Here is a 27,695-nt window from a genome sequence, read left to right as displayed (position 1 = left end):
TGTCTCAGGTGGAAATATCCTAGCTAGCTCAGCTAGCAAGCCAAGCAAATACGTGGCCCTGAGTTCCAACCTTGGTACTGGGGCGGGGGGAGTTTCTGTACATACACAAAAAGAACAAAACAATTACTAGAGCCAACAGAAAACCTGGGAAATGGGAGAAAAATCTCACTACATAGCTAGGTGGACATCGAACTTGAGGTCCTCTAGCCTTAGACTCCAGTTAGAACATAGGTTTGACCCCCCCTTGTCCCCGCTAGCTCTTTTAGTCATTTTTTAAGGTATCCATTAGCTATGTAAGGCTTGTATCAGATACATCAATATGCCTTTCATATACTAGTCTGTCATGTCTCTTCCCCACCCCCCCCACAGGGGGAGATGCAGCACTGGGTATTGAACTCAGGACCTGGTGATTGTAGGCAAGCCTGCTACCATTGGAGTCACTCCTCTAGACCTCTTTCCATTTGTTAATTTCAAGGTAGAGTTTTGCTTTATGCCTGAGCTGGCCTAGACTGCAATCCTCCTATCTGCCATCCCCGTGTCTCTCTGGATGACAGGCATGTGTCTGTCACTGCACCTAGCCAATGGTTGAGCTATGGTCCCGAGAACTTTTTTTTTCTTTTCTTTTCTTTTTTTTGGGTCCGGTCGTGGGGCCTGAACTCTGGGCCTGGGCGCTGTCCCTCAGCTCTTCAGCTCAAGGCTAGCGCTCTACCACTTGAGCCACAGCGCCACTTCAGGCTTTTTTTCTTTTTGCTTATGTGGTGCTGGGGAATCGAACCCAGGGCCTCATGCATGCAAGGCAAGTGCTCTACCACTGAGCCACCTTCCCAGCCCTTGAGAACTTTTTTTCATTTTCATTTTCTGGACCATCCATGACCCCAAGAAGATGGAGGAGGTGATGGAGTTGTGCCACACCTCTACCAGGAAAATGAAGTGTGCCCCAGGTCACCCCGGCCAGGATAGATGAGACCCAAGACACTCACAGACTTAGCACCGTTTTCAAATAATTTATTAGGAATTTAAAACAAAATAAAACCTGGAAAAAGAAGTTACAGATGTGGAGAGAAGAGACACTGGAGGGGTGGGATGGTATCTTGCTGGCTTTGAAACACCATGTAACATCTTTTTTAAAAAAAAAAAAAAACAACAAACAAACAATTCAGAAGACAGACCCATGGTTTGGGCCCTTTGGATGAGAGGATCCAGGAATGGAAAGCTAAATCTCTTAGGACTCAGCTCAAATGTGTAGAAAACAAAAATAAAATAAAATAAAAATCAATAAAATGCAGCTTCTCTTTTATTAGGAAACAATTAAAAAAAAAAACCCAAACACAAACAGCCGCGCATCGTTTTTCAGTAACAAAGATTATTGCTTTGAGTTCTTGGGGCTGAGCACCTCACAATGAGCTCTCTCCAAAGGGGGATGGGGCTGAGGGAGGGGGAGAAAGCTCAGGCCCGGGACACAGAAGGGGGCAATCATAGGTGGGCCTCAGCCAGGTGTGGCTTTGGCTTTCTACCTGGAGCCTCTCTGTCTTTTTCCTTTGGAGCCCGCTGTGGGGTAAGGAACTGCCAAGGGGCTCTGGCACAGGACAATTCTGGTGGGCTACTTCAGTGAGACAATGCGGAGGTTCCCTGAGAAGCCCTTTGCGTTTCCCTTGGCATCTGCTCCATACCAAAATGCCCCCCACCCTCTACCCGAGGGAAGGGGGGGGTTCAGAGCAGAAATGGAGGAGGAGCAGGTCCAATCTAGGCAACGGGGGGGGGGGATGAGGAGGGGATGACAGGGAAGACCTTTGGAGAGTCAATTCCTTTCCAGGGGGTGGCTCTGGGTAAGCCCATCTCTTCCCTCATCCGGGGGTGGGAGTGGGGGAGAGACCCAAGACCTTGGGAGAGAGGACTGGCCAGAGCTGAGGCCTGTAAGCTTACAGTAACGGTGACTGAGGAGGGGGCAGAAACAGGGGGACAGGGGGAGACTTTGCCCAGCGGAATCAGGCTATGCCTCCCTCCTTACCCCCCCCCAGGGGTCTTAAAGAGAGGGGTAGGCGCTTCACCTCACAGTATTTACATATGATACAGGACACAGGGCTGTTCCAGGGGCTCGGCCTGGCCTACCCACAGCCCTGCCCTCCCCTCCAGGGCTGGAGGGAGCCGGCCAGGTGTCCACACCCACAGACACACTTGGTTCTCAGCCAGTGTGTGTGTGTGTGGGGGGGGTACCTGGCCCCTTGCCCCCTGTGGCCTGGGGCTTCACATTCACAAACCTAGAAATAGTTTTAAAAACGGTTTCTTAAAAAAACAAAAACAAAAACAACAACAACAAAAAGAAAAACAAAAACAAAGTAAAGAGCAAAGGAGGGGAAAAAAATATCAGAATTAAAAACCAGGGCTTGAGGCTGTGGCCTGTAGCAGGCTCCCTCCGCTCAGTCTACTATGCACAAATACAAAAGCCTTGGGGACAAGGAGTGGGAACTGGGGGGCGGGGAAGGTCCTAGAGGGGAAAGAGAAGTTGGGGTGAGGGGGTCATCCAGGGGTCTGGGACCAACCGGCTAATCCAAAATAAATAAAAGCAGGTAGGGAGAGGGGCAGGTAGGGGACAGGGGGAAAAGGCAGAAAAAAGGAAGTTAGTAGGGGAGTCAGATGTTGGGGCAGCAGGGCAGGGGCTGGCGGGGGAGGAGGGGGCAGGCAGTAGCGGTGGAGTCGCGCGTGGGAGCAGGGTGGCTGTGGCTGAGGTGTCCCGCCCCCTGGCTGGCTCGCTCTGGTCCTCAGTCAGCTGCAGGCTGGGGTGCTGGAAGACAGGGGTGCAGTTATGGGGACATGAACCCCCCAACTTCTCCCTCTCTTAAGACCTCTCAGAGTTCCCTTCCCAAAAGAGCTTTGTTTGCAGACTCTCCCTCCCCCCACCCTTTCTCTCTTGCTTAGTCTCTCTCTATATATACATATATATAATATATATATGTATATAGCTAGCTCAAGGCTAGCGTTCTACCACTTGAGCCACAGCGCCACTTCGGGCTTTTTTTCTTTTTGCTTATGTGGTGCTGGGGAATCGAACCCAGGGCCTCATGCATGCAAGGCAAGTGCTCTACCACTTAGCCACCTTCCCAGCCCCCACTCTACCACGTTGAACGAAAGTGCCACTTGGGATTTTCTGATAATTAGAGATAGAGTCTCACGGACTTTGTTTGCTGCCAGAGCTGGCTCTGAACCCCAATTCCCAGATCTCAGCTCCTGAGTAGCAGGGATTGTAGGTGGGAGCCACCAGTGCCTACTCTTTCCTTTTTCTTTCCTCTTTTTTTTTTTTGGTCAGTCGTAGGGCTTGAACTCTGAGCTTGGGCGCTGTCTCTGCACTCTTCCACTCAAGGCGAGCCCTCTACCGCTTGAGCCACAGCGCCACTTCCGGTCTTCTAGTGGTTTAGTGGAGATAAGAGTCTCACGGACTTTCCTGCCCAGGGTGGCTTTGAACTGCGATCCTCAGATCTCCTCCTGAGTAGCTAGGATTATAGGTGTGAGCCACTGGCACCACTGGCACCGGGCTTCTTGTGTGTGTGTGTGTGTGTGTGTGTGTGTGTGTGTGTGTGTGTGTGTGTGTGTGTGTAGGAGTGGAGACGATCTCACAGTGTAGTCCAGGTTGGCCTCAAACTCACAATCTTCCTGTCTCAATTTCCAGAATGCTAAGATTATAGGCATGACCACCAAGACCAGCCAAATGTCACCTTCTCAGGGACATCCCTGAACCCTTCATTTCCAACAGCTCCCTCCTCCCATAGGAATGCTTATTTGTTTACTTGATTGGGCCTTGAACTCAGGGGCTGGGCACTGTCCCTGACCTCTCTGTGCTCAAGGCTAGCGCTCTACCACTTGACTCACAACACCACTTCCGGATTTTTCTGCTTACGTGGTACTGAGGAATCAAACCCAGGGCTTCATGCATGCAAGCAAGCGCTCTACCACTGAGCCACCTTCCCAATCCCCTGTTTGTTTGATTTATGCCCACAATCCCCCTTCTCACCTCCTGCCACCTGTCCCCTGCTTCAGTGGTACCCATTGGTGAAGGCTGTGGCAATCAAGGGACCCTAGAGGGGGGGAAAATGAGACTCTTTGAATCCTGGAAACAGTCTGAGGTCTCCTGCTCTGTGGGGCAGATGGGGCACAGGCCCTTCACCCTGCCCACAGTACCCCCCCCCCCACTGCAGATCGACACATCACCACCTCCCAGGGGATCCCTGAGCTGGCCTCCGTGCGGTCAGAGATGGAGCAGGTGATGAGTAAGCACCCGCCACCCCAATGGGAGCCACTGGGAAGTGACACTTCCTGTCTCCATCTGCCTCCTCCTACTTTGGACAGAAGAGGCTTCCTGCTGCCCCTCACCTTTGGGATCTGAGATCACTAAACCTGGCCACTCACCCCAAGACTGTGGCCGAAGCCAGTGCTGGGAGCAGGGCTGGCGGCGCTGATGTAACTGCTGACCCCTGAATCCTGGTTGGCCGCCCCATAGAGCTCAGCCATGGGGCCGGGACTGGTGGTTCCCAGGAAGCCCCCTGTGCGGCTGGGAGTCGAACCTGGAGGAGGAGCCATCGTCCAGGGGTGAGAGCCTGACAACCCAGAAAGAAGACAGTGATAGCCTTGAAGGTCCTCTGCCCCTTCCTGCCCCCCTCCCCGCCCCGACCTGGGCTCTTCCATGCTAACTTGGTTCCCAACGCTTTGCACATGCAGTTCCTTCCCCCGAGAACACTTTTCCTTCTCCTCCTCTTTGGCCTTTTCTAGAGGCCCCAGCCCGGAGCTCCTCTGCTTTCTGAGCAGCAGGCTACCCTTCAGAATTATGGCCATTTGAACTGTGATGTCCCCCTCCCTGCCCCAGTCTGTAAGATCTGGAAGGCAGACCCCCTGTGTGTGTAACTCCTGTCTGGCTCATCAGGAATGGCACCGTGCCCAGCAGTGAGTAGATGCTCAGTTAATACTGAGGGATTACATGAGCCTTGTTGACAGGGGCGGGAGGGGCATCGTCGGTAGTCCCTCCTCCCTCCTCTGGGCTTCCTCTGTCCCCTGCATTCCCTTCCCAGGAGGCCTCACCTGTCCCTCGAACCACAGCTGCTGCTGCGGCGGCGGCTGCCATTGGTCCGTAAGCAGTGAGAGGAATGGCTGAAAGACAAGGCGTGGGCACACTCAGCGTGGCTGGAGGAGGCCTCTGCCATCTGGGCATGATCATCATCATCTCCCGCCTGACTCTGCACCCAAGGGGTCACCTTTGGACCACCATCTTGTGACCTCACTCTATGGATGGGAAAAAAGGGAGGGGGGAAGGTCCCAGCAAGTATCTCAGCCTCAATTTCTCCCCTAGACTCAAGAACATACTCCAACACTCATGGAGGGATTGTTGGCTATACTTCTCTCTTCTCTCTAAGTCCTGGACCTGGAAGGGCTGGGAGAGCTTGTCCCTGGTCTCAGCGCAGGGATGTGTCCTGGGGCTCCAGAATGTCCCATGGGTCAGGCTAAGATGAGGCTCCTCTTCCCCACCCCAGCACCCCTCAGAGCCAGCCAGATATGGCCACCCCCTCCCCCAGCCCCTTCAGTCCCCCTTTCCATCAGCCTCTCCAGTCAGGGGCCTTGCTCTGCCCTCTGTCCACCTCCAACCTCTTCCACAGAGCCTCGCTCTGGGTCCAACCATGGGGGTTCATGTCTGCTGAAGGAGCAGAAGGGATTTGCTTTCCATTTGCTTTTGTTTTGTTTGAGACAGGGTGTCACCATGTAGTGGAGGCTGCCTCCAACTGACAATCCTCCTCCTGCTGAATGCTAGGACTATAGGAATATACACCCACGCCCAGCCAGGAGCTCTGTTTCACTATTGTGTTGGCTGGAGCCGGTGAGTGGCTTCCTGGGGCTGAAGACTTCAGGGTTTGCACTTGGTAAGTCTGTGGGATACCAAGCTCTCATCTCAACCATCACCACTTGGAGCTGTTTAAGTGACCCAGACAAGGCTCCTTTAGATCCTCAGCAAAGCCATCAGGCTGTGTGTGCAGGGGGGAGGCGGGGGGGGGGGGAGGATTCAAATGCAGAACTTCATGGTTCCTACATCCGGGAGGGGTCTTTCCCAAGATACTCAGACAGCTGGCTCCTTCTTAGACATTACCTCCTCTGAGAAGCGCTCCCAGAATACAGGCTCTGAGCCAGTCCTAGGGGTGGGGGGAGACCTTCTGACTTTCTCACCTTTTGAAATCTCTTACTTACTGGTTTGTTTTACCCCCCCCCCTTTAATTTCTTTTTTCTTTTAGAATATCAGCCCCCTTATCTGACTTATTGTGTCCCAGGACCAGACCCAACCCTGGCACAATAAATATGTACTGAACTCAGGAGGAGGAAGAAAACAGCCAATTCTCCTACCCGCCCTCCTTCCCCCAATTTGGTGTATGTGCCAGTCCCGGGCTTGAACTTAGGGCCTGGGTGCTGTCCCTGAGCTTTTTTTGTTCGAGGCTTGCATCTATCGCTTGAGCCACAGCTGTACTTCTTTTTGGTGGCTAATTGGAGATAAGAGTCTCATGGACTTTCCTGCCTGGGCTAGCTTTAAACCCTGATCCACAGATTTCATGGGGTCTGAACTATGGGCCTGGATGCTGCCCCTCAGCTCTTCAGCTCACTTGAGCCAGAGCACCACTTTCTGCTTTTTCTGCTTATGTGGTGCTGAGGAATTGAACCCAGGGCCTCATGCATGCAAGGCAAGCGCTCTACCACTGAGCCACCTTCCCAGCCCCAGATCTCAGCCTCTTGAAATAGCTAGGATTACAGGTGTGAGCCATGGTGCCCAGCCCAACTCTCCTTTTCTCTCAGGCAAGAGAAAAGTTTAGATGCCAGATGCCCAAGAATGGCTGAGCTGGCAGGGACAGGGGCTGGGCACTGAGGTCTCCTTTTCTGGCCCATTTCCACAGCGCAAACTCAAAGAGGAACCAGTGTTAGGGAGTGCTTATCACCGAGTAAAGAGTTACTTCTTTTAGTGATAAATATTTGTTTCTCTCTCTAGGCAGTACGTTCCATGAAAGCTGTCTTTCCCTGCCCCAAGGGCCTGATGGTAGTGTGTTACATAGTAGATCCTTAACACAGTCCGTCCTTTCTTCCCTCCTTCCTTCCTTCCTTCCTTCTTTTCTTTTTTTGTATGCTAGTACTGGGGCTTAAATTCAGGGCTTGGACATGGACACTATCCTTGAGATTTCTCACTCAAAGCTGGAGCTCTACCACTTGAGCTACAGCTCCATATCTGGCTTTTGCTGGTTAATTGTAGACAAGAGTTTCATGGACTTTCTTGCCCGGGCTAGCTTCCAACTACAATCCTCGGATCTCAGCTTCCTGAGTAGCTAAGATTATAGGTATAAGCCAGTGACAGCTGGCTAGCACAGCCTTTAAAAAATATTTATTTATTTATTTATTTTTGCCAGTCCTGGGGTTTGAACTCAGGGCCTGGGCACTATCCCTGAGCTTCTTTTGCTCAAGGCTAGCACTCTATCACTTGAGCCATAGCCCCACTTCTGGTTTTTTTTGGTTGGTAATAGAAGTGTAGAGTCTCACAGACTCTCCTGCTCGGGCTGTCTTTGAAGCATAATTCTCAGATCTTGGCCTCCTCCATAGCTAGGATTACAGGCCTGAGCCACCAGTGTCTGGCTCTAGAAACAGACTTTTTTTTTGTTGTTAGGTCTAAGACTGGGACTTGAGCTCAGCACCTGCTGCTTTGCTTTTGCTTATTGACTAATGCTCTATCAACTGAGCCACACCTCCAACCCCCTAGCGCAGACTTTTTTTTAAATCGGTTATGGGGCTTGAACTCTGGGCCTGGGCGCTGTCCCTCAGCTTTTCAGCTCAAGGCTAGTGCTACCACTTGAGCTACAGTGCTACTTCCGGTTTTCTGAGTGGTTTATTGGAGATAAGAGTCTTGCAGACTTTCTTGCCTGGGCTGGCTTTGAACCTTGATCCTCAGATCTCGGCCTCCTTAGTAGATAGGATTACAGGTGTGAGCCACCAGCGCCCAGCTAGCACAGACTTTTTTTTTGGGTCCAGTCATGGGGCCTGAACTCTGGGCCTGGGTGCTGTCCCTCAGCTCTTCAGCTCAAGGCTAGCACTCTACCACTTGAGCCACAGCTCCACTCCTGGCTTTTTTTTTTCTTTCTTTTTGCTTATGTGGTGCTGAGGAATCGAACCCAGGACCTCAGGCATGCAAGGCAAGCACTCTACCACTGAGCCACCTTCCCAGCCCCTAGCACAGACTTCTTTACACAATCAAAAAGTCTCCCTCCCCATCCAGGTTCCAGGTTAAATGCAACTCAGCTCACGGTAGTCGGTTTCTTCCTTCTGTCCCTTTCGCCCCATGTTTATCTGTTCCCTCTCTCACTTTGGGGGACCCCTGAGCACCCCTTGGAAGGAAGGTCTCATCTAAAAAGCAGTATCCACGCTCAATATCTTCCATACACGGTCAGGTCTCAGAGAGGAGCCCGGGTGGGGTGGGAAGAAGCAGGCTGGACAGAAAGCCAGGACACCCTACATTGTGTGCACCCAGCTCCCCAGCCCGGCCCAACTCACCCACTCCTCAGCTAGCCCCAGTGGGCTCCCACTGGCCAACCACCTTTACCCCACTTTTCCAGAAGTCACAAATGGGGGCCCCCAAAGGCTGCTTCAGCAATTCAACAATCCATGGCATACATTGACAAGCCTATCATAGGGTCTTGGTAATTTGGAATTTGTTGCCAATATTTAAAACTGAGTGGAAGAAAAAAAAACGAAGAAGAAAAAAAAAAAACCTACAAAAACAGAAGCTGGGATTGTGGCTTGTCTGGGAACGAGAGACCCAGAGTTCTGAGTCCACACCCCTCAGCAGGGCCACGGCGCCAAGTACACGCATGCATCCTGGCTTGCATGGGGCCACTTTCCACCCCCCCCCCGTGCCCCCCATCCCCCAGGCCCACTCTGCTCTGCTTTTGCGATCCTGACCTGTTCACTGTTGGATCCCAGAGCCTCTGTGGTGCCTGGCGCCTGGAAGGTGCTAGATCAATATTTGCAAATGGATGAATGAGTGACTTTACCTCCATTTGCTTGGCTTGGCTCAGTGCCTCACTCTGAAGGGCCATGGAGCTACAGAGACTGGTCAGTGCCCGGGGCCCAGTCCGCTGTGGCCCCACAGCCAAGGGGCTGGTGGGCAGGAGGAAAGGGTCCCACTGAGCTCTCCCCGGGAGGGTCCCGAGCAACTGACCTGTAAGCTCGGGGAGGACTGGGGCGCTCGGGAGTGGGGTCCGCTCTACACGGAATTCTAAAATGAAACGGAAAACAGCTTAGGAGGAGGTAGGGGAGCCTCTCGGGCGTGGCCCAGGGGGCAACCACGGGGTACTGAGGGAGGGGGTGGGTGAGCACAGGCCCCAGCAGGCAGGTGGGGGGCAGGGGACAGAGAGAGGACAGATGGAGAGTCAGAGCAGGCAGTCACCACCTACATCGTGGGCCCAGGGCAATCAGTGGTGGTGCCACAATTCTGGGCGCTTTTTGGTTTTTGCTTTTTGGGTCAGTCGTGAGGCTTGAACTCAGGGGCCTGGGCACTATCCCTGAGCCCCTTTTGCTCAAGCCTAGCACTCTACCACTTTGAGCCACAGCACCACTTCCAGTTAGCTAGTGGTTAATTGGAGATAAGGAGTCTCATGGCCTTTCCTGCCTGGGCTGGCTTCGAACTGCGATCCTCAAGATATCAGCCTCCTGAGTAGCTAGGATTATAGATGTGAGCCACTGGCATCTGGTTTTTATTTCATTCTCTTTTTTATTATTATTTTATTAATTAATTAAAAATTTTGGGGGGGTCTGGGCCTGGGTGCTGTCCCTGAGCCCTTCAGCTCAAGGCCAGCGCTTTACCACTTGAGCCACAGCGCCACTTCTGGTTTTCTAGTGATTTTGGAGATAAAGAGTCTCATGGATGTTCTTGCCCAGGCTGGCTTTGAACCGTGATCCTCAGATCTCAGCCTTCTTAGTAGCTAGGATTACAGGCATGAGCCACCGGTGCCCAGCTATTAATTAATTAATTAATTTGTTATAATACTAGTGTTGGAACTCAGGGCCTCAGTTTTGGAAGGCAGGGGCTCTACCACTTGAACCATGCACCCAGCCTGCTTTTTGTTTTGTTTTGGTGCTGGCACTGAGGCTAAATCTCAGGCTCTGGGCCCTGACCGCAGCTTTTTCCCTGCAAGGCTGGCACTTTACCACCTGAGCCTCAGCTTTCTGGTGATTAAGTCTGCTGGGGTTGGCTTTAAATCACAATCTTCAGATCTCAGCCTCCTGAGCAGCTGGCCACTGGTGCCTGGCTACAGCCTGGCTATTTTGGCTCAGCATTATAAGTAAATGAGAGTCTTATAATTGTTTGATATTTTATGCTTGAAAGAAAACAACACTGGATAATCACAGGACCTTATTCACACTCTAGTGTTGGCTTCATGTCCAATTACAAATGAGGGTGGATTTGGTATCTCCAGAGTGCTTTGGGATCTTGCAAGGACTCAGCACAGCACCCTGGCCACTGTAGGTGTGACAGGGAAGGTAGGGCCCACTCTGGCTCTTAGGGACCCCCACCCACTGCAAGCTGGGTACCCTCCCTGGGTGAGAATGATACCTCTGGACCCATGAGGACAGAAAAGCAGGACGCAGACAGAGGACAAACAGCCTGAGAGATGACAGTGCCACACAGCGCCGTGGAGGGAGTGATGGAGAATGGGAAAAGCCCTCCTTCTGCAGACACGCCCTTCCTTCCAAGCCTCCAGCAGGCAGACACCCCACCCCCACCCCAAGTCATGCACCCCAGACCCCATCTGCAAATTGCCTGAGAAAATGAGGGACATGCTGGTGGCGGGGTGACAACAAGGAGGACTTACCGGGGAACTGGTAGGTATAGCCAGGGGCAAGGCCTGTGTAACTCCGGCTGGCGTAGGTTGTGGCTTGAAAACCGGGGTAACCTGACAGGAGCAAAGGGGCAGTGTCAGATCTGTCAGATCCGTTACCCCTCCTCCCACCCCTCCTCCCACCCCTCCCTGGGACCGTGGCTGTGGATCTGAGCCACATAAATTCCTCCCTCCCGCAGTGATATCATGGAAAACCCCCAGGCCTGCTTTCCAAATACCTGGTGCACGTCAACCCCCATGATAAACCCAGAGTACACTTTGGTTATCTCATTAAACCTCTTAAGCACAGTCACAGCTAGGTACTATTGGAAGCCTTGGTTTATAGACTTGGAAACTGGCTGAGAACAATCCAACACCTGGACCAAACTCCTCTGTGCTCCAGTCCTCACCCTCCTCCTGCCTTTATCAACTATATACTGAGTCTCTCTTTCCCTGGGCTCCAGCCACAGGGCTTTCTTTGGGGGCTTCTCAAATTTGCCAAACTCATTTCTACCTCTGGGCCTTTGCACCTGCTGTTCAGGTGCCTCAGCTCCAAGTCCCACCCAGTGATTAAGTGAATGAGACCTCATTAAGTGAATGAGGTCTTCTCATTCCCCCTCCCTCATCTGTCTCCCCGCCCCTTACACAGCACTGAGGTCTTTGTTCAAGAATAACTCATGGTTTCCATAAATGCCAACTTTCTGTCTTTCTCAAGGGAAAAAAAAAATCCTATAATTAGTAATGTTGGTGGAATTGGGAGTTGAATTCAGGTCTGACTAGCCCTGAGGCTCTCAACCACAAATCTATTTAGCATAGGGTCCTCCTCCTCCTCCTCCTCCTCTTCTTGCCAGTCTTGGGACTTGAACTCAGCGCCTGGACACTTCCCGGAGCTTTCTTTTTTGCTCAAGGCTATGGTTCTACCACTTCAGCCACAGCGCCACTTCTGGCTTTTTCTGTTTATGTGGCACTAGGAATCAAACCCAGGCCTTCATGCATGCTAGGCAAAGACTACCACTAAGCGACATTCCTAGCCCTTTCTTCCTCTTCTTTGCATCTTTTCCTTCCCTTCCATCCTTCCCTCTATTCTCCTTTCCTCCCAATTCCTTCCTTCCTTCCTTCCTTTTTTATTGGTCGTGTGGCTTGAACTCTGGGCTTGTGCACTATCCCTACATTCTTCAGCTCAAGGCGAGCGCTCTACTCCTTAAGCCACAAAGCCACTTCCGGTTTTCTAGTAGTTTATTGGAGATAACAGTCTCATGGACTTTCCTGCCCAGGCTGGCTTTGAACCACGATCCTCCGATCTCAGCCTCCTGAGTAGCTAGGATTACAGGTGTGAGCAATAGGACCCCAGCTTCATCTTGGGAGCCTTTCTAACTTCCACAGAGCATTTTTTTTTTTTTTTGGTCAGTCCTGGGGCCTGAACTCTGGGCCTGGGCACTGTCCCTCTGCTCTTCAACTCAAGGTTAACACTCTACTACATGAGCCACAGCGCCATTTCTGGCTTTTCATGCTTATGTGGTGCTGTGGAATCGAACCCAGGGCCTCATGCATGCGAGGCAAGCACTCTACCACTGAGCCACCTTCCCAGCCCTTCCACAGAGCTTTCTTTCTTTCTTTCCTTTTGTTTTTTCTTTTGCCAGTCCTGGGCACTGTCCCTGAACTGATTTTGATCAAGGCTAGCATTCTATCACTTGAGCCACAGCACCACTTCCAGTTGTTTCTATTTGTATGGTACTGAGGAATCGAACCCAGGGCTTCATGCATGCTAGGCAAGCACTTGACCACTAAGCCACATTCCCAGCCCCTATAGAGTTTTCTTTAGGTACCTCCTTAAGTCTCCCATACCCCGCAAGCACTCTGTGGGGACAATGCCCACTCACTCCTCTCTTGCTTGAAGGACAGTCCCATGAGGACAGGTCCTGTCCCTCCAAAGCCACCCCCTAAGCTGTGTGCTGGTGGCTTACACTTATAATCCTACCTATGCAGGGGGCTGAGACCTGGGAAGATCTCCCTTCAAAGATAGCCTAGGCAGAGAAGTTTTGAAGGCTTCCAATTAACCAGCAAAATGACAGACTAGAGGCATGGCTTAAGTGGTAGAGCACCAGCTGTGAATAACTGAGCCCAGCAATTGGGCAAAGCCAAGTTCAATCTCCAGTACTGGTGCATGCACGCACACCCCCTCCCCCGCCACAGTCACAGCCCCCCCCACCTAAAAATTATCTGAATGACAAAAAGGAGGAATTTTCTTTCTGCTTTTCCAACGGCCTTTGTGTAAATGCTTTCCCCTCTGTCTGGAACAGTTTTCTTTTCTTCCCTCCTTGCCCATAACTGGCTTTGCCTCAACCTGAAGAGTCTACTCTGCACAAATGTAATTTATTTTCCAGTTTCTCTAAGTCTTAGTGCAACTTCTGTGGCCATACTCCTTTGGTATCATATACTCCAACCTAAATCTATTTACCTTCTTACTTAGGTGTCTTTTCTAAAAGACTTTTAAATCTTAGGAAAGGCACTGTTGAGATCCATGACACAGTGCCCAGCTCAATATCTATTTACTGGATGGACAGATGGATGGATGGATAGATGGATGGATAAGAGATTGGATAGATGGACCAATCAATATGGGGCAGCTGGACTATTTTCCCAGCTGCCACAAGGGGGCAGAACTTGACAACCAAACCACCCCACCTTAGGGCAGGTCTGCCAGACCCAATGAGATGCCTTGCCTCCACTCCTGCCCAATGACTCACACAGGAGGGCAAACCACAGAGATGTGACACCCACGCACCCCCCTGGTAGCCTGGGGAGCAGTTCCGGGCATGAAGAAGCCGCAGATGCAGGCCTAGCAACGTACCCAGCATGCCGATACCCAGCATGAAGGCGTCCATTCCATAGGGCATGACTCGAGACCTTCCCCTGGCTGAGCCCGTGGGAGACATTACCTCCTTTGGCTGAGCTTTCTTACATTCCACCTGCAATGAGACCTGACAGTCAGTCCCTTCTTAGGGCTAGGGTCACTGTCCCCCTCCCCCCATCCCACACTGGGCCTCATTCTTCACATTTATGGAGCATTCGTTATGTATGCAAAAGGTTTTGCAGACACCAGTTCCATGGAACAAGCATTCGCACTGAACTGAGTGAGTCCCATTTTACAGATTCCCCAAACTGAGACTCATGGGGAGATCCACTTAACCATGGTGTGACAGCATCATATGGTGTCAGGGGAACAGGTGTCCGCCCAGCTCGCGGTGAGCAGCCCTCCTCCAGGCCTCTGGAGTCCTACTCACTCTTTCAGCACCCCAGCCTCCCTCTAACCTCAGCTCACCATTTTGTTGTTGATTTCATGGAAGTGGATTTCACACACTTTCTCCACGATGTCCTCACTCTCAAACGTGACAAATCCGAACCCTGGAGAGGTGGGACAAGGGGCAAGGGTAGGGTCAGAAGCAGGTTGATGGTCAACACCTAGCCCCAGGCCATACAGATACCACAGCTCCTCGTTTGTGGGCAAGTGTCTGAGATTTAATGAAAGGCTCTAGCCACAGCCTAGGAGCCTCTCAACTACCAGCTGACACAGGGTTTCAGGTCCCAAATTACAGATGAGCAAAACAAGGCTCAGCAGAGTGAAGGAACTTGCTCAGAGTCACACAGCAAGTTAGAAAGCGGCCAAGATGCCACAAGAACCTAGTAGTCCCTCAGGAGCAGAGGGGGACAAATTCCAGGACCCTCAGAGATACCAAATCTATACTGTGCCCTCGTCCCTTGGATTAAATATGATAGTATTTGCATGTACCCCCTATACACACCCAGCCTGTATACTTTAAACCATTTCTAGATGACTTCCATTACTTAAAACCCATGTAAATACTAGGCAAATAGTTGTCATGCTGTATGGTTGAGGAGAAATGTCGGCTTAGTACGGGTGTAATTTCCAAGAACACAGGCCAGGGTCTTGCACATGCTAGGCAAAGACTCTACCAATGAACTATATCCTCAGCCCTTTCAATTTTTTTTTTTTTTTTTTTTTTGATCCAAAATTCCTTGAACCTGAAAATGTAAAACCCATAGGAACAGGGGTAGGGGAATTCAGGAAGGCTGTAATTTAGCATGCCTTTTCTTTCCTTCAGTGCTTTTCAAAAAAAAGAGCACCCAAATATATCCTTGTGCTCAGATATACAGACACACATATATACATATACATATATGTAGCCCATAGCCACTCCCCACAAAGGCCCAAAGAAGAAACAGCCATTGAAGGAACAGCCTAGCCTCTTCCAGAGTATCACCAGCATCTGGATGGATTTCTCAGAAGGGAAGGCCCTTGGGAGATAAACAACCAGACCCGAGTACTCCCAAGATCCAGATGACCACAGGTTCAGGGCCAAAGTGGCTAGGGGACTGAGCTTGGCCTAGGGTAGGGGGCAGCCGCAGAGCAAAGTGCCTGGGACAGTGGAGTCAGCCCAGCCCTGGGGCAGCCTGGCCTCAGCTCTAGTTACCAGCCACAAGGTAAACCACCAGCAGAGGCAGACTTGGCCCAGGGAAGGGGGGTGGGGGGCAGCGGTGGGTGGTGGAGGGTTCCGATGAGGAGGGGGGAGGCAGTCCCCTGCTCCTCTCAGTGTCTGTAATTGGGCAAGTTTCTAGCACAGGAAATGGCGGGACAAAAGCCTTCTGTAAGGCCAGGCCCTGGAGAGGATGCAGATCCTTGGGGATAGAATGTCAGGAGGCAAAGATGAAAGGGCAGCTGTGACCTGCCCCCCTGGCTGACCACAGGCCCCCTGGCCCAGCCTGCAGAAGGGGGAGGGGGCACACTCACCTCGGTGCCGGTTGGTGGTTTTGTCAAACATCAGCATGGCATCGTCCACCTGAAATACAGCCCTGCCGTGGGGGATCCACCAGACACCAGAGCCCCCACAACCCGCTCCCGGCCCACACCAGCCTTCTTTATTATTATTTTTTTTTAATCAGTCGTGGGGCTTGAACTCTGGGCCTGGGCGCTGTCCCTGAACTCTTCAGCTCAAGGCGAGCACTCTACCGCTTGAACCACAGAGCCATTTCTGGCTTTCTGGTGGTTTATTGGAGATAAGACTCTCACGGACTTTCCTGTCCGGGCTGGCTTTGAACCATGATCTGCAGATCTAGGCCTTGTGAGTAGCTAGGATTACAGGTGTGAGCCACCAGGGCCTTCTATATCCGCTCTCGGTTCAGTGGACAAGTTTCCCCTCAGTACCCTGACTCAACATTCGCAGTCCATCATTCTTCAGCTCCCAATATGTGCCGGCTACTTTGTCCCCATGATCTGCACTTTCCTTGTAGGGAAAAAAATCCCCCATGGTGTACATTAAAAAAAAAAAATGGCACAGAGAGGTGCCATTGCCTGCCCAAGGTCACACAGCCCATCCTGAACCAAACCAAGAAGGAATGGATGTTAAAGAGAAGGAAATACGGGGAGCAAGATTATGAAATGCAAAAAGGCAAGGCCAACAGGACAGCAGTCAGACTCAACTCCCCTCTCCTGGTACAGATCTTTTCTCTAATTGAGGTTTCCTTTCGCTAGAGGCTGTAATTAAAGCAAGTAGAGCTCAGTGCCTGGGCTGCCTGCCTTCCACTGACTTGGGGGGTGGGGTGGGGAAGGGACGAGGGAAGATCTACAGTTTCCCTCTCTTAAATGCCAGTCATAGCTCCTTGCTACTTCCTCCAGCACTTCTTGCCTCTTTTTTTCTTTTCTTTTGTTGTGCCAACACTAGGGCTTCAACTCGGGATCTGGGTGACTTTTAACTTTTTGCTCAAGGCTCATGCTCAACCACTTACGCCATAGCTTGGCCTCCAGCTTTTTGGTGGTGAACTGGAGCTAAGTCTCAGAAACCTTCCTTTCCAGGCTGCCTTTGAATCTCGATCCTCAGATCTCACCTAGCTTCTCGAGCAGTTAGGATGACAGGAGTGAACCACTAGCCCTTCTGGCCTTTTTGTCTGATTCACCAAAGGTCAACTCCTCAGACTGTGGGCACAGTCTATCCCTGGCTTCCCTTCCTCCCATCTCCAGACCGACCTTCCTGTACCCTGTTAAAAGTGGACGGTGCTGACCCTGAGCTACAATGCTCCTCCAGCTCGCCTTTAGCATCAAGCCAGATCCCAGGAGCATCTTAGAGGGAAATGATGGCCCCCTTTCCCCTGCCCCAAGGAACTTCCAGCCCTGGGCCCTACAGCACAGCACCACCTTCACCCCCACCCCAGCACTTCAGGCTTCTGCCTATCTGTTTAAACCCCCTGGAAAACAGACACAGAGGCGGCTTTTGATCAAAGCTCAGGTTTTTCAGTAGAGCAGGCCTGAGTTGGAATCCTGGTTGTACACTGGCAGGTTAGGTGACCTGAGGCAAGGCAAGTAGCTTTAGGTCTCCAAGACTTGGATTCTTCATCTGTGAAATGGGTATGAACAGCAACTATCTCCTAGCAAGGTGTTAAATGAGATAGTGCACGCAACACTCTTTAAAAAGTACCTGGGATTTAGTGAATGCTTAATAACTAACAGCTGCTGTTTTTTCTTTTATACGTGGAGGGACTTGGCCCACAATCACATGGAGGAGGCTGGCAAAGCTTAGAGGGCTGAATGGCTTCAAGGTTCTGTGAGAAGATCTGTGGTCACTGCTCGATGGAGCACCTTGGGCTCCATTAATTATTTCTTGAATGGACGCAAGGGAATGAACAGAAGCAACAGCCACACCTTTATCCCTAATCCCACAGCTTTTGAGTTCTTGCCCGACCCACAAACTGATGGAGGCCAAATCCAGTCTTTCCGGCCCTCTTTTTTTTTTTTTTTTTAAACCTCCCCTCTTTCTATGCAATCTTCCAAACTCAGTATGTACCTGGATCTTTTAACATCCTCCAACTGGGGCCTTGGCTGGACAGATCTGGGCCTACACCCCATTGGGGTGGTAACGGGTGGTACTGGGGTTGAAGCCAGGGCAGAGAGGAAGGAAAATGGCAGGGATCCAGGGTACCTCCATCGGTGTCCCCCCTCCACCCTCACCCCCCCCCCATCCTCCTGGGGCCAGCTGAGAGGAGGGAGGGCTCTCAGCCCAGTGTCCTTAATAAGCTTTGGTCTCCATGGGAACCCAAGGGCAGGGGGGCTCATGCAGGGGGGAGGGGAGGCGACCGAGGCCTGCTGACCAGTGGGAGCCGCCAAGTTCGGCGACCACTAAGCCTGAGTGGCAGCCATGGCGGCTGACCATTGTTTCCCCCCCACCCCCCCACCTCCCCAACCCCGGCGGCGGCAGGGGCCCCTCGATCCGGGCCAGGGAGGGAGGTGGTGGGTGGCCCCCTGCCGCGGGGCCCTTGGCATTCCCGGCTGTCCCCCTCGCTCCCTGGCAGCCTATTCTCCGGCTCCCCCTGGCCTCCCCGGGCCGGTTTCACATGCCAACGCCGATTTAGGCCCGAACAAAAGACGCGGCCGCTGACGGCTTCTCCTGGGGCCCGGTTGCCGTGGCAACGCCGGCCCCGGGGGCAGGCGGCCTCCAATCACAGCTGCTGGATCAGATTAGTGTGAGCTCTAATGCTCGGCGCTCAGACACAAAGACACCCCGCCGGAGCCCAGCCCGGGCCTGCTGCTTCCCAGGAGCGCCCTTCTCTCTGTCTCTCTCGGTCTCTCCGTGTGTGTGTGTGTGTGTGTGTGTGTGTGTGTCCGTGTGTGTGTGTGTGTGTCCGTGTGTATGTGTCCGTGTGTCTCTGGGGCCCAGGCCCGACCTGACCAAGTCAGGGGGTGCCAGGTCCCCATGGAAGTGATCTGAGTCCATAGGCCTCTTGGCCCCAAACAGCCGCCCATTTCCCCAGACCTTTTTCCAGCCTTGGCCTACTGGGAAACCTGAAATGCCTCCATGGGAAAATGGAGCCTCCACCTCCTTTAACCTTGACATTCGGATGGCTCTTTGCCATCTCCCTAGAGGACTTTGACGTTCACACTGCTCACCTGGTCTGAGGACACCTGATTGTCCGGCCAGTGCCACGCCTCCTAACCTTTTCATACTCTACCTCTTCACTGACCCAGAAGTTAAAAGATCCATGCACCTCACAGTTCAGAGCCAATCCTCTGGACAAGATCAGAATCTGGGGTGTTTTCTTCACTTCCCACCCATAAGCTAGGGGACAAGGGGGGGGGTTATCAACCTTCCCAGATCCTGCTTTGCAAGTCTCTCCATCTGTGCACACAGGGTACTGGGTGCAATGGGGAAGTCATATTGTTTATTTATTTATTTTGCCATTCTGGGGCTTGAACTCAAGGCCTGCACACTGTTCCTGAGCTTCTTCGTGCTCAAGGCTACTACTTGAGCCCACAGCATAACTCCTGGCTTTTTCTGTGTATGTGGTACCGAGGAGTTGAGCCCAATGCTTCATGCATGCTAGGCAAGCACTCTACCACTAAGCCACATTCCCAGCCCGGGAAAATCATATTTATTGTCTCCTTATCATCCACCACTAGGAAGGGGTGGTGGGGAGGTACAGCTGCCCGTGGCCTGGACAGGTGCAAACTCTCAGGAGACCAAAGTGGGGGTGGTGGGGGTGGTGACTAGATTGAACTGGCTACAGGAGCATGTCCTCCCCTGGGAGAATGAAGATAAGCAGGAGAAAAAGACCGGGGAAGGACAACAAAAGAACACTACTGTGTGGCATCCTTCCCCTGGGGATGTCCAGTCAGAGGCCCACAGATGGGCCAGGAGCCTGAACAGTGGCCTGGCCTGATCTCAACCCACAGAATATACCTAGTGCCTCTTTCACCTTTGGTAGGATGGCGGGGTGGGGGTTGGAGGGAGGTAGCCTGGCTCCAGTCCCCTCCTTGCTACTGTACTCCCCAGCATGTTCACAATCCCAGCAAGCATGTCCCCTCCCTCCGCAAAGACCCACCTTCCCAAACTGCTCAAAATATTGCTTCACATCTTCCACCGTGGTGTTCACCGAGAGGCCCCCAACAAAGATCTTCTTCGTCCGAGTCACCATCTGTTAAAGGCAGGGAAGGCGAGAGTGGGCATCTGAGTCCTGTGGCCCACCGCCACCAGCAGGGGCTCGCGCCTCCCTCCCACCCCCGCCAGGATGCCAGCTGACAAGCTCTCTGTGACCCCAGCCTCTCAGAAGGGAACCCCCTCCCCCGCCAAGCTCCCGCTTGGAACACAGGCAGCTGTGTACCCCACACCGTGGCACACGAGTCCTCACTCAGGCCTCCTTCTTGCCCCCTCTCCCCCCTCCCCCTCTGGGGTCTGGGCCTGGAAAATAACCTCCCTTAAGTCCTCATCTACAAGGGAAGGGGGGGTGGACTAATGACCCAGATCCACAGCCTACCTCCAAAGCCCCACCCGCCCTCCTGGGAGATGCCAAGGCCATGGGGAAAGGAGGGGGTGTCCCTGAACTTAACTCCGACATTTTCCCCATCAGCCTCCTCCTCCCCACCCAACCTCTGGCAGCCCCGTGGCCCCAGTCCTGTTTTAGGAAGAACACATGGTCCTAATTACCCCAGGAGCGCATGGCTAATCCACAGCAATTCCCAACCCCATCCTAACACTAAAGCACCTTCTGTCACCAAACTGCTTAATGGAATTAACCCAATTCCGACCATGTGCTCCCTGGTACGGCTTCCTTCGGATACCTGCTCGGTAATTGCTTTCAGGCTCTCTGCTGGACCCCTTCCAGAGATGTCCCTTTCCTGTCTCCTAAAACTGTTCCTGTCCCTTCATCTTGTCAGGACCCCGGAGGCCTTGATGGAGTCCAGTGGCTCCAAATCTCCAAGCCCTCTCATTCTCACCACCCCTTTACAAAGGGGGAAACTGACATTTCCTGGGGAAGACCATGTGATAATGTCCACAAACCCGGGGATCCTGACTCCCTGGCCTGTAATTGGCTTTTCTTTCTGTCCCAGAGAGGCAATGCATTAAAAAGGAAAGAAAGAAAGATCTGGCTAGTTGCCATAGGCCTGGAATCTGTGGTACCTGCCCTGTAGCACAAGTTTGGAGTGCTACGTCATTCAACTGCTCAGAAATCCACTTTCCGTCTACACTGCCCCTTCTCCTCAGGAACACCAGAGAAAGGGAGCAGACACAGATAACCTAAGTCAAAGGATAACAGGTGACCAGCTTCTTGGTTACCTTCCCCCTCTGCAAGCCCAGCACACCTCCCAGGAGAGGGAGGAGGTGACAGGAAGTGGGAGGGGGCATCAGAGTAGGCTCCTGGTCAAAATCTAACCCAGCTTCAGGGGGCAATCCTGTCCTATTTTTGACCCCCAGAAGCTCTAGGCATAAAGACTGTGATCTATGAGGTCAGAATTAAGACTCAGGGCCCCAGACTGTACTAACTTCAAATACAGAAAGACCCATGAGGTCCCACACATTCAGCGCCCCCTCTCCCCCTTGCAGTCTACCCCAGAGCACAGATGTTCACACGCACAGGGCCAGGGACACTCCCTCTTCCTACCCCAGCCTATTCTAGAAACACTCCACACGCAAGATCCAGAAGCATCTGCCACTGAAGGTGATGCTGGGAAAAAATGTCCAGAGTCGCCCGAGGTGATTCCCAAATCTCAGATGCAACACATACCTTAGGCTGTGCTCTCCGAGGAAAGGCCACCTTGGGGTCAATCTGAAAGACAAGGGGGACGTTTACAAGTCTTCGTTATCACATTTCTTCTGGTCCTCATCCTACAGCTTTCCATTCTGAGCACCTCTCTCATTCTGGAACCCAGAAGGCACAGGAACCAACAACAGCCTCAGGCAGGAAAGCACAGTGGTTAAACAAGGTACTATGTTCAAATCCCACTTATAGCACATCCCAGCTGTGAGACCTGGGGCAAGTTGATCTAACCTCTCCGAGCCTGAGAGTCAAGCTTACCTGCAAAATAGACGAATGAATAATACCCACCTCAAAAGGTCATTTGCGGATTACCAGAGATAATACATTCAAAGCACTTGACATGGTGTCTAACTCACAGTAAGAACCAGAAATGATGTAAGCCAAATCTTTTTCCTTCAAGTATCAGGTCATCAAGAGCCTCCCTTGGTTAAATGACTTCACACAGCTATCTGTCTAGGGAAGGCATTCAACTCTGACTTTAGAAGCCTTGCAAATGGAAATATACTTTGCCTGGGAGAGAGAGAGAGAGAAAGAGAGAGAGAGAGAGAGAGAGAGAGAGAGAGAGAAAGAGAGAGAGCTACAAGATGAGAGTTCAGAACTACCAGGAATAGACTTAGTTCTGTTTCCTCAATCCTTCCAGCCTCTAGCAACCCTCCTAGAAGCGGTAAGCAAACAGCTCCCGATAATGAAGCCAGGCTTGGGGCGAGGCAGGGTGCCTCAAGTCTTTGATGACATGAAAGGGCATAGGACTTGGACTTTAGTAACTTTGGGCTGCTTGCCAAGTCTGTGATCTTAGTAACTTCATTCACCCCCCCCCCAGCCTCAGTACCCACATCTGCAAAGTGGGGACAATCACTGCCATTCTCCCCAGGGACAGCTGTGAGGCCTTAAATAAGATAACATAGGTGAGGAGCTAGGCACCTGTCATCCTAACTCCTCAGGAGGCTGAGATCTGAGGATCTTGGTTTGAAGCCAGCCTGGGCAGAAAAGTCTGTGAAACTCTTAGCTCCAATTAACCACCAAAAAGTCAGAAATAGAGGTGTAGCTCAAGTTGGTAGAGCACTAGGCCTTGAGTGGAAAAAGCCAATTGAGAGCATAAGGCCCTGAGTTCAAGCCCCAGTACACACACACACACACACACACACACACACACACACACACACACACACACAGGTGAAAGCAGCCCTTTGTGAACTGCCCTTCATTTCACAAACAAAAGAGCTATTACCAGGAGGCCACCTTTGCCCTTGGCTGGGAACAACCAGAGGGAAAAATCAAGATGCACTTGGACCTGGGTACTCCAGCGAAACTGACAAACAGCAAGAGACAGGGCATGAGACATTGTGACCAACACAAGACCTAAAGGCAGGGTCATTCTAGACAGTTTCTTGTCACTCATAGGAATGCACATCATTCAGAAGTTGAGTAGCCAATCACAAGGAAGATGTGTCTTTTCCCAAAGTTCCTTCTGTTCAAAATGGCACAGACCGGGAAGGAGCCCTCTGCCAGTTTCCTACTGCAATCTTCCCATAAAGACAGTACCTCCCAAATCCATGCCCAGGGCAATGCCTCCTCCAGCAAAAGCCCCCTGGGCTAAAGGAAAGAAAAAAAAATCCAAGATGCCTATGGTCCCTGTCGGAAGTTTTGATTTCACACTTTTATGGACATTTTCAGTCTGTTTCTCCCAGATGCAGCGTCCTCAGACACCTATGTACTTCAGACGGTCCCTCTGCACAGGCCCCAATAGGGAGATGGTATCCAAGCCACATTCCCCCTGACTCACCTGTAGCCAGCCGTGGACACTCCCCACCGCCCACTCTGACTCACAGCTGGCAACATAAATAAAACCCAACAAGTAAATAAAAGGTGGAAGTCAGAACCCAAAATAGACTCCCCACAGCAAATCTCCCTCCCACCCCCTTCTCCAACCCAAAGATGCCAAACACAGACAAAGCCCTTGCCCTTAGCCAGTCCTGGTATCCTAAGGATACCCATCTCCCCATCCTTCCTCCTGCTCTCTCTTGTCCTTATCAATCTTTCACTCCCCCCCTTCCAGGCCCCAGCTCCTAAACTCAGGCTTCCTGAGTTCGGCAGGAGCCATCAGTGCATTCTGAGGACAGGGGATGGTAGGAGAACAGGCAGCTTGATGGCAGATAATCACCAAAAAACAATAGGCCACTGTCTCTCCCTTCCCAGCCTGGGTCACTCGGGCTGCGCCAAGAAGATCCTTTCAGAGCGGGCAAAGTCGAGGCCTGGCCTCATTTGCTCATTACTGTAAGCAGAAGTGGGAGCCACTGGGCAGAGATAACAGGCGCTCGGGACAGGCGGTAATTGAACAAATTCTTGGGCACAACCAGCCATTGTTGCAGGTAAACAGGAGCCAGTGATTGACCTAAGCAAGGGAGGCCCAGGCCAGGGGAAAGAAGGGGTGTGTGGAGACAGGAGCTCACTCTGTCCCAGGCCTCCCCTCGCAGACAGACACCCCCATCACTTGATTCCCCCCCATACACCCCTTTGCCTTCTCCCCCTAGAACTGGCCTCCACCAGCGCCCCCTGCAGGGTCCAAGACACTGGGGAACAGTGGGGCAGGAGCAAAATGTTCCAGGAGTTTGAATGGCAAAGAGTTTCTCCTAAGGTCTAGTCTTCAGAAGGTTCCCCCCACTCCACCTCCCCTTCTGCACCCCTTCAAACCATCTAGCTCCCTTCTCATAAAACTCCTGCGAGAGTGAGTGAAGCAGGGTCGGGTCTTCTACACAAAGCAAGAAGCTCATTGACCAAAGTCAGGGGCTGAGGGAGGGAGGAAGGGAGCAAAGGAGGCAGAGAGACTCACTGATGCTTTGCCATTGGTCTGGAATGGAAAGGGGTGGGGGGGCGTCAGCAAGAGCCACATACTAGTTAGAAGTTCAGAGAAGTCACCCGGCGGGGTCACTCTAGCCCTGACTCACTCACTTGGGGTTAGGGGAGGCAGGCGGCCCCACCCCACACTGCGAGGCACCAAGATTAGTACTTTAGAAGGCCAGAGGTGCTAGCTGGCTTATGCCCTCACCCATACTGCGGGGAGGGTGGGTGGGTGCTGGGAGGGGGAGGAGGCGGTCACAGCTCACCCCCGGCCTGGGAATCTTTCTTCCTTCTTCTGCAACACACCTCCCCCCCAACTCAAGTGAAAAAGTTTCAGAGCATGGCAGCCTTCTTATTCAACTGTCCCCTCAGGGGCCATGGGGGTGGGGGGAATCAGGATCATCTCCCTCTCCGCAGCCTTCTCTCTCTCTCTCTCCCTTTTCTTTCTCTCTAAGGAACCCCCCTTCCCCCCCCCCCCAAGGCCACTCACTGTTTTGGAGTCGAGCTCGTGCCGCGATTGCGCCAGTACTTTATCCACCCCCGCCTGGTCCATGAAAGTGACGAAGCCGAAACCCCTGCGCCCGCGTTAGGGAGAGAGAGGCAGATGGTTGCGAGTGGCGGTGGTGGAGAGGGGGGGGCCGAGGCGGGCGAGGCGGGAGGGCGCAGGAGCAGGGGGTGAAGGGCTCACCTGGATCTCTTGGTCAGGGGGTCCCGCATCACCAGACACTCCTTCACCTCCCCGAACTGGCCGAAGTATTCGCGCAGCCCTTCTGTAAACCACACACCCCGCCTTCGGACCGGCCCCGGCCCCTGCGCCCTCCTTCCCCTGCCCCCCCCTTTCCCTCTCCCCTTGTCCTTTGCCCCCGGTGACCCCGGCGCGGCCCGGCCGCCCCCGCGCCAAGCTGCCCGCGCGCTCCACACTGCCCCCTCCGCCGCCACCCTGCACGCGCTGGGCTCCCCGGGCGCCTCCCCGAGCCCACCGGGCTCCCCCCCCCCCGGGAGACCAAGGGCCCGAATGGGGCTGGAGGGTGTAAAGGGGGTGGGGGGGACACCGCTCCGGCCGGGTTCCCGCCGCCCCGGGAGCCGCCTTACAAAAGTTTGAGCCGCAGGTGCGAGCGGAGTTGGCGCTCCCGCCGGCGGGTCCCGGGGGCCAAGCCCACCCCCACGACGCCCCCCCCGAACCCCTTCCTGCTGCTCCCCTTCGCCCGCTGGGCCGTGCGCGCTCTGCGATCTCCCTGCGCCCCCGGGGTCCCCCGGGCACGAGGGCGCCCGGGGTCAGCGGGGGCGGAGGGCCGGGCCGGGGTGCCCGGGGCCCGGGCTCAGGCTTGGGGGTGGGGTGGGGGGGCTCCGGGGCGCCCGGCGGGGCCGGCAGGCGCTCCCGGGCTGGCTCACCCTGCGTGGTCTGCCAACTGAGTCCCCCGATGAACATCTTGCTGCGGGGAGAGGAGAGACACAAAGGGCCCGCGTGAGCGCCGGGCGCCCGGGCGCAGGGGGGCGCGGGCCCGGGCCCCGGGGAGGCCCGGCCCGACCCGGATCGGCCATGTTGGCGGGGCTGGGGCGGGCGCGGGCCGGGCAGGCCGGGCCGGGCCGGGCCGGGCAGTACCAGGGGTCGTGCGGCGAGTCCGGGGAGGCGAGGCCGGGCTGGGGCGCGTCAGTCTCCATCGGGAGCCGCGGGCGGCGCGGGCAGCGGAGCGGCGGCGGCGGCGGCGGCGGCGGCGCTCGGCGCGGGGCAGATGAGGAGCGCGGCGAAGGGGGCCGGACGGACAGGCCATGCTGCCCCCTCCCCCGACCCCGCTCGGGCGGGCGGGCGGGCGGGGACGGCCGAGGGGAGGGCCCGCCGGGGGCCGACCTGCCGGCTCCTCCCCCCGCCGCCCTGCGCGCATAAAGCCCCGCGCTCACCCGCGCGCCCGGGCGCCCGCGGAGGCGGCAGCGCCGGGACCCCCCTCCCGCCGTGATCGCGGGTCCCTCCCCCCTCGAGACCCCCCCCTGGTGCGGGCCGGGGTCGGGGCGCGGCCGCGCGCCCCCACCCACACCGGCGCGGGGGCCGGGCCGCGGGAACGCCCTCCCGGGATGAAGCGCTGCCCCGTGCCTTCAAGGTAGCTCGGTTCCGGGGATCGGGACCCCCCCACCCCTCCTAGCCCCCTCTCTCTCTCAGGTCCCCACTAGCCAGCATGGACGGGACCTCCCCACAATCTGCTTGGGGTCAGGTTGGAGGTCGCCCCGGTGCGCCCCAACCCCCACCCATTCCAACTGGTGACAGTCCCTCCTCCCTCCCCCCTGTCAGAACCCGAGGCCGCCTTGGGAGCACCCCCCACCCCCAGTTTTCTTCTGAGCCTGATTTAGGGTCCCTCTCCGGCGGCTCTGGTATCCGGTTTGGGGGAGCCCTCTCAGCGCCTCGCGTCCGACAGCGGCAGCACCCCGGTAGGAGTCGCTTAGTCCCCCCATGCCTCGGCTGTCCTCCGAACTCCCCCACAACCTATCTTTCCACACTCGTGGTCCCTCTACAGTCCATTGAGAAAAAGAACCCCCCCCCCGTCCCGAGCCTTGGTCTCCACTTTGGGGGGGGGCGTCCCCAACTCCGTGTGTGCAGCTCCGCCTGCTTCGCGCTGCCTGCCCCATTCCGACTCCGGGTCCCAGGCACCGCCGCCCGCTCCCCACCCGGGCCGAGGAAGCTGGGGAGGAAGGCGGGGCCCTGCAGACCCTCCTCCCCGCTTCCAGCTGGGGAGCCCGGTGTCCCCCCCCCCCCCACTGGGACCCTTCCCCTCCGGATCGCCGCACCCCACCCCACCCCCAGAGCAGAGTTCTAGCTCGGTGGAACCGCGTTGGGAGAAGCCGAGCTCCCTCCCCACTGCGTGCTCAGTTACGTCCCCGGGTCGATCTCATCCTGAGACCACTTCCCCAAGAAGACAAACTTCTCTCTTCATCTCTCCCACAGCCCCGCCCCACCCCCTAACTTCTGGGTTCACTGAGATCCTTACCCAAAGCCATCTCCCCTAACACCTCAAACCGGCTCAGGTCAGCCAGGAAAGAATGATTCTGAGAAAGGATGTTCAAAGGGGCGGAGGCCACCTTGCCTCTCTCTGTGTCCGAGCCTGAAGACCTCAAAGATCCCTGGTTGAAATCCAGCCAAGAGAGGGTGAAAGCTGGGGGTCTGAGACAGTTACTACTGACCCCCTACCCCTGTACCTGCTGGGGGAGGGGGCTGGTGTCAGTGCCACCCCGCCCCTCCCTCACCTCCCACTCCTTCCCTCAGCCCAGCCAGATAACCAGACACACGACGCACCTTCACACCTGTCCAGTGTTCAGCCACCTTCGATGACCGTCCGGCTCCAGGTCTGGAGACCACCCTCCGCCTGGTAGCACACTTCCCAT

The 27,695-nt window shown here is 54.3% G+C and overlaps 1 protein-coding gene across 8 annotated transcripts; it reads right to left on the bottom strand.

Annotated features, from left to right (window-relative positions):
• Positions 1-989: 989 nt before the first annotated feature.
• LOC138808468 (RNA-binding protein Musashi homolog 1-like) lies at positions 990-27,695 on the bottom strand. 8 transcript variants are annotated; one of them, XM_069994727.1, is made up of 15 exons: positions 27,615-27,695; positions 25,716-25,756; positions 25,012-25,093; positions 24,814-24,898; positions 21,453-21,494; positions 19,773-19,865; positions 15,694-15,742; positions 14,206-14,288; positions 13,735-13,852; positions 10,878-10,958; positions 9,224-9,280; positions 5,068-5,136; positions 4,402-4,589; positions 4,007-4,070; positions 990-2,782 (listed from the first exon to the last, which is right to left on the bottom strand). In XM_069994727.1, the coding sequence occupies exons 2-14, from the start codon at positions 25,750-25,752 to the stop codon at positions 4,029-4,031; spliced, it is 1,026 nt and encodes a 341-aa protein (XP_069850828.1). In that variant the 5' UTR covers positions 25,753-25,756; positions 27,615-27,695; the 3' UTR covers positions 990-2,782; positions 4,007-4,028. The 8 variants fall into 8 exon arrangements, with proteins under 8 accessions (XP_069850828.1, XP_069850827.1, XP_069850829.1 ...); XM_069994726.1 differs by having other exon boundaries at positions 27,607-27,682; XM_069994728.1 differs by having other exon boundaries at positions 4,402-4,556; positions 27,607-27,682.

The sequence above is a fragment of the Dipodomys merriami genome, unplaced genomic scaffold (genome assembly GCF_024711535.1).
Source record: "Dipodomys merriami isolate MVZ:Mamm:240054 unplaced genomic scaffold, mDipMer1.0.p SCAF_45, whole genome shotgun sequence".
NCBI classification, from domain to species: Eukaryota; Metazoa; Chordata; class Mammalia; order Rodentia; family Heteromyidae; genus Dipodomys; species Dipodomys merriami.
This window is presented reverse-complemented; position numbering and strand designations above follow the sequence as displayed.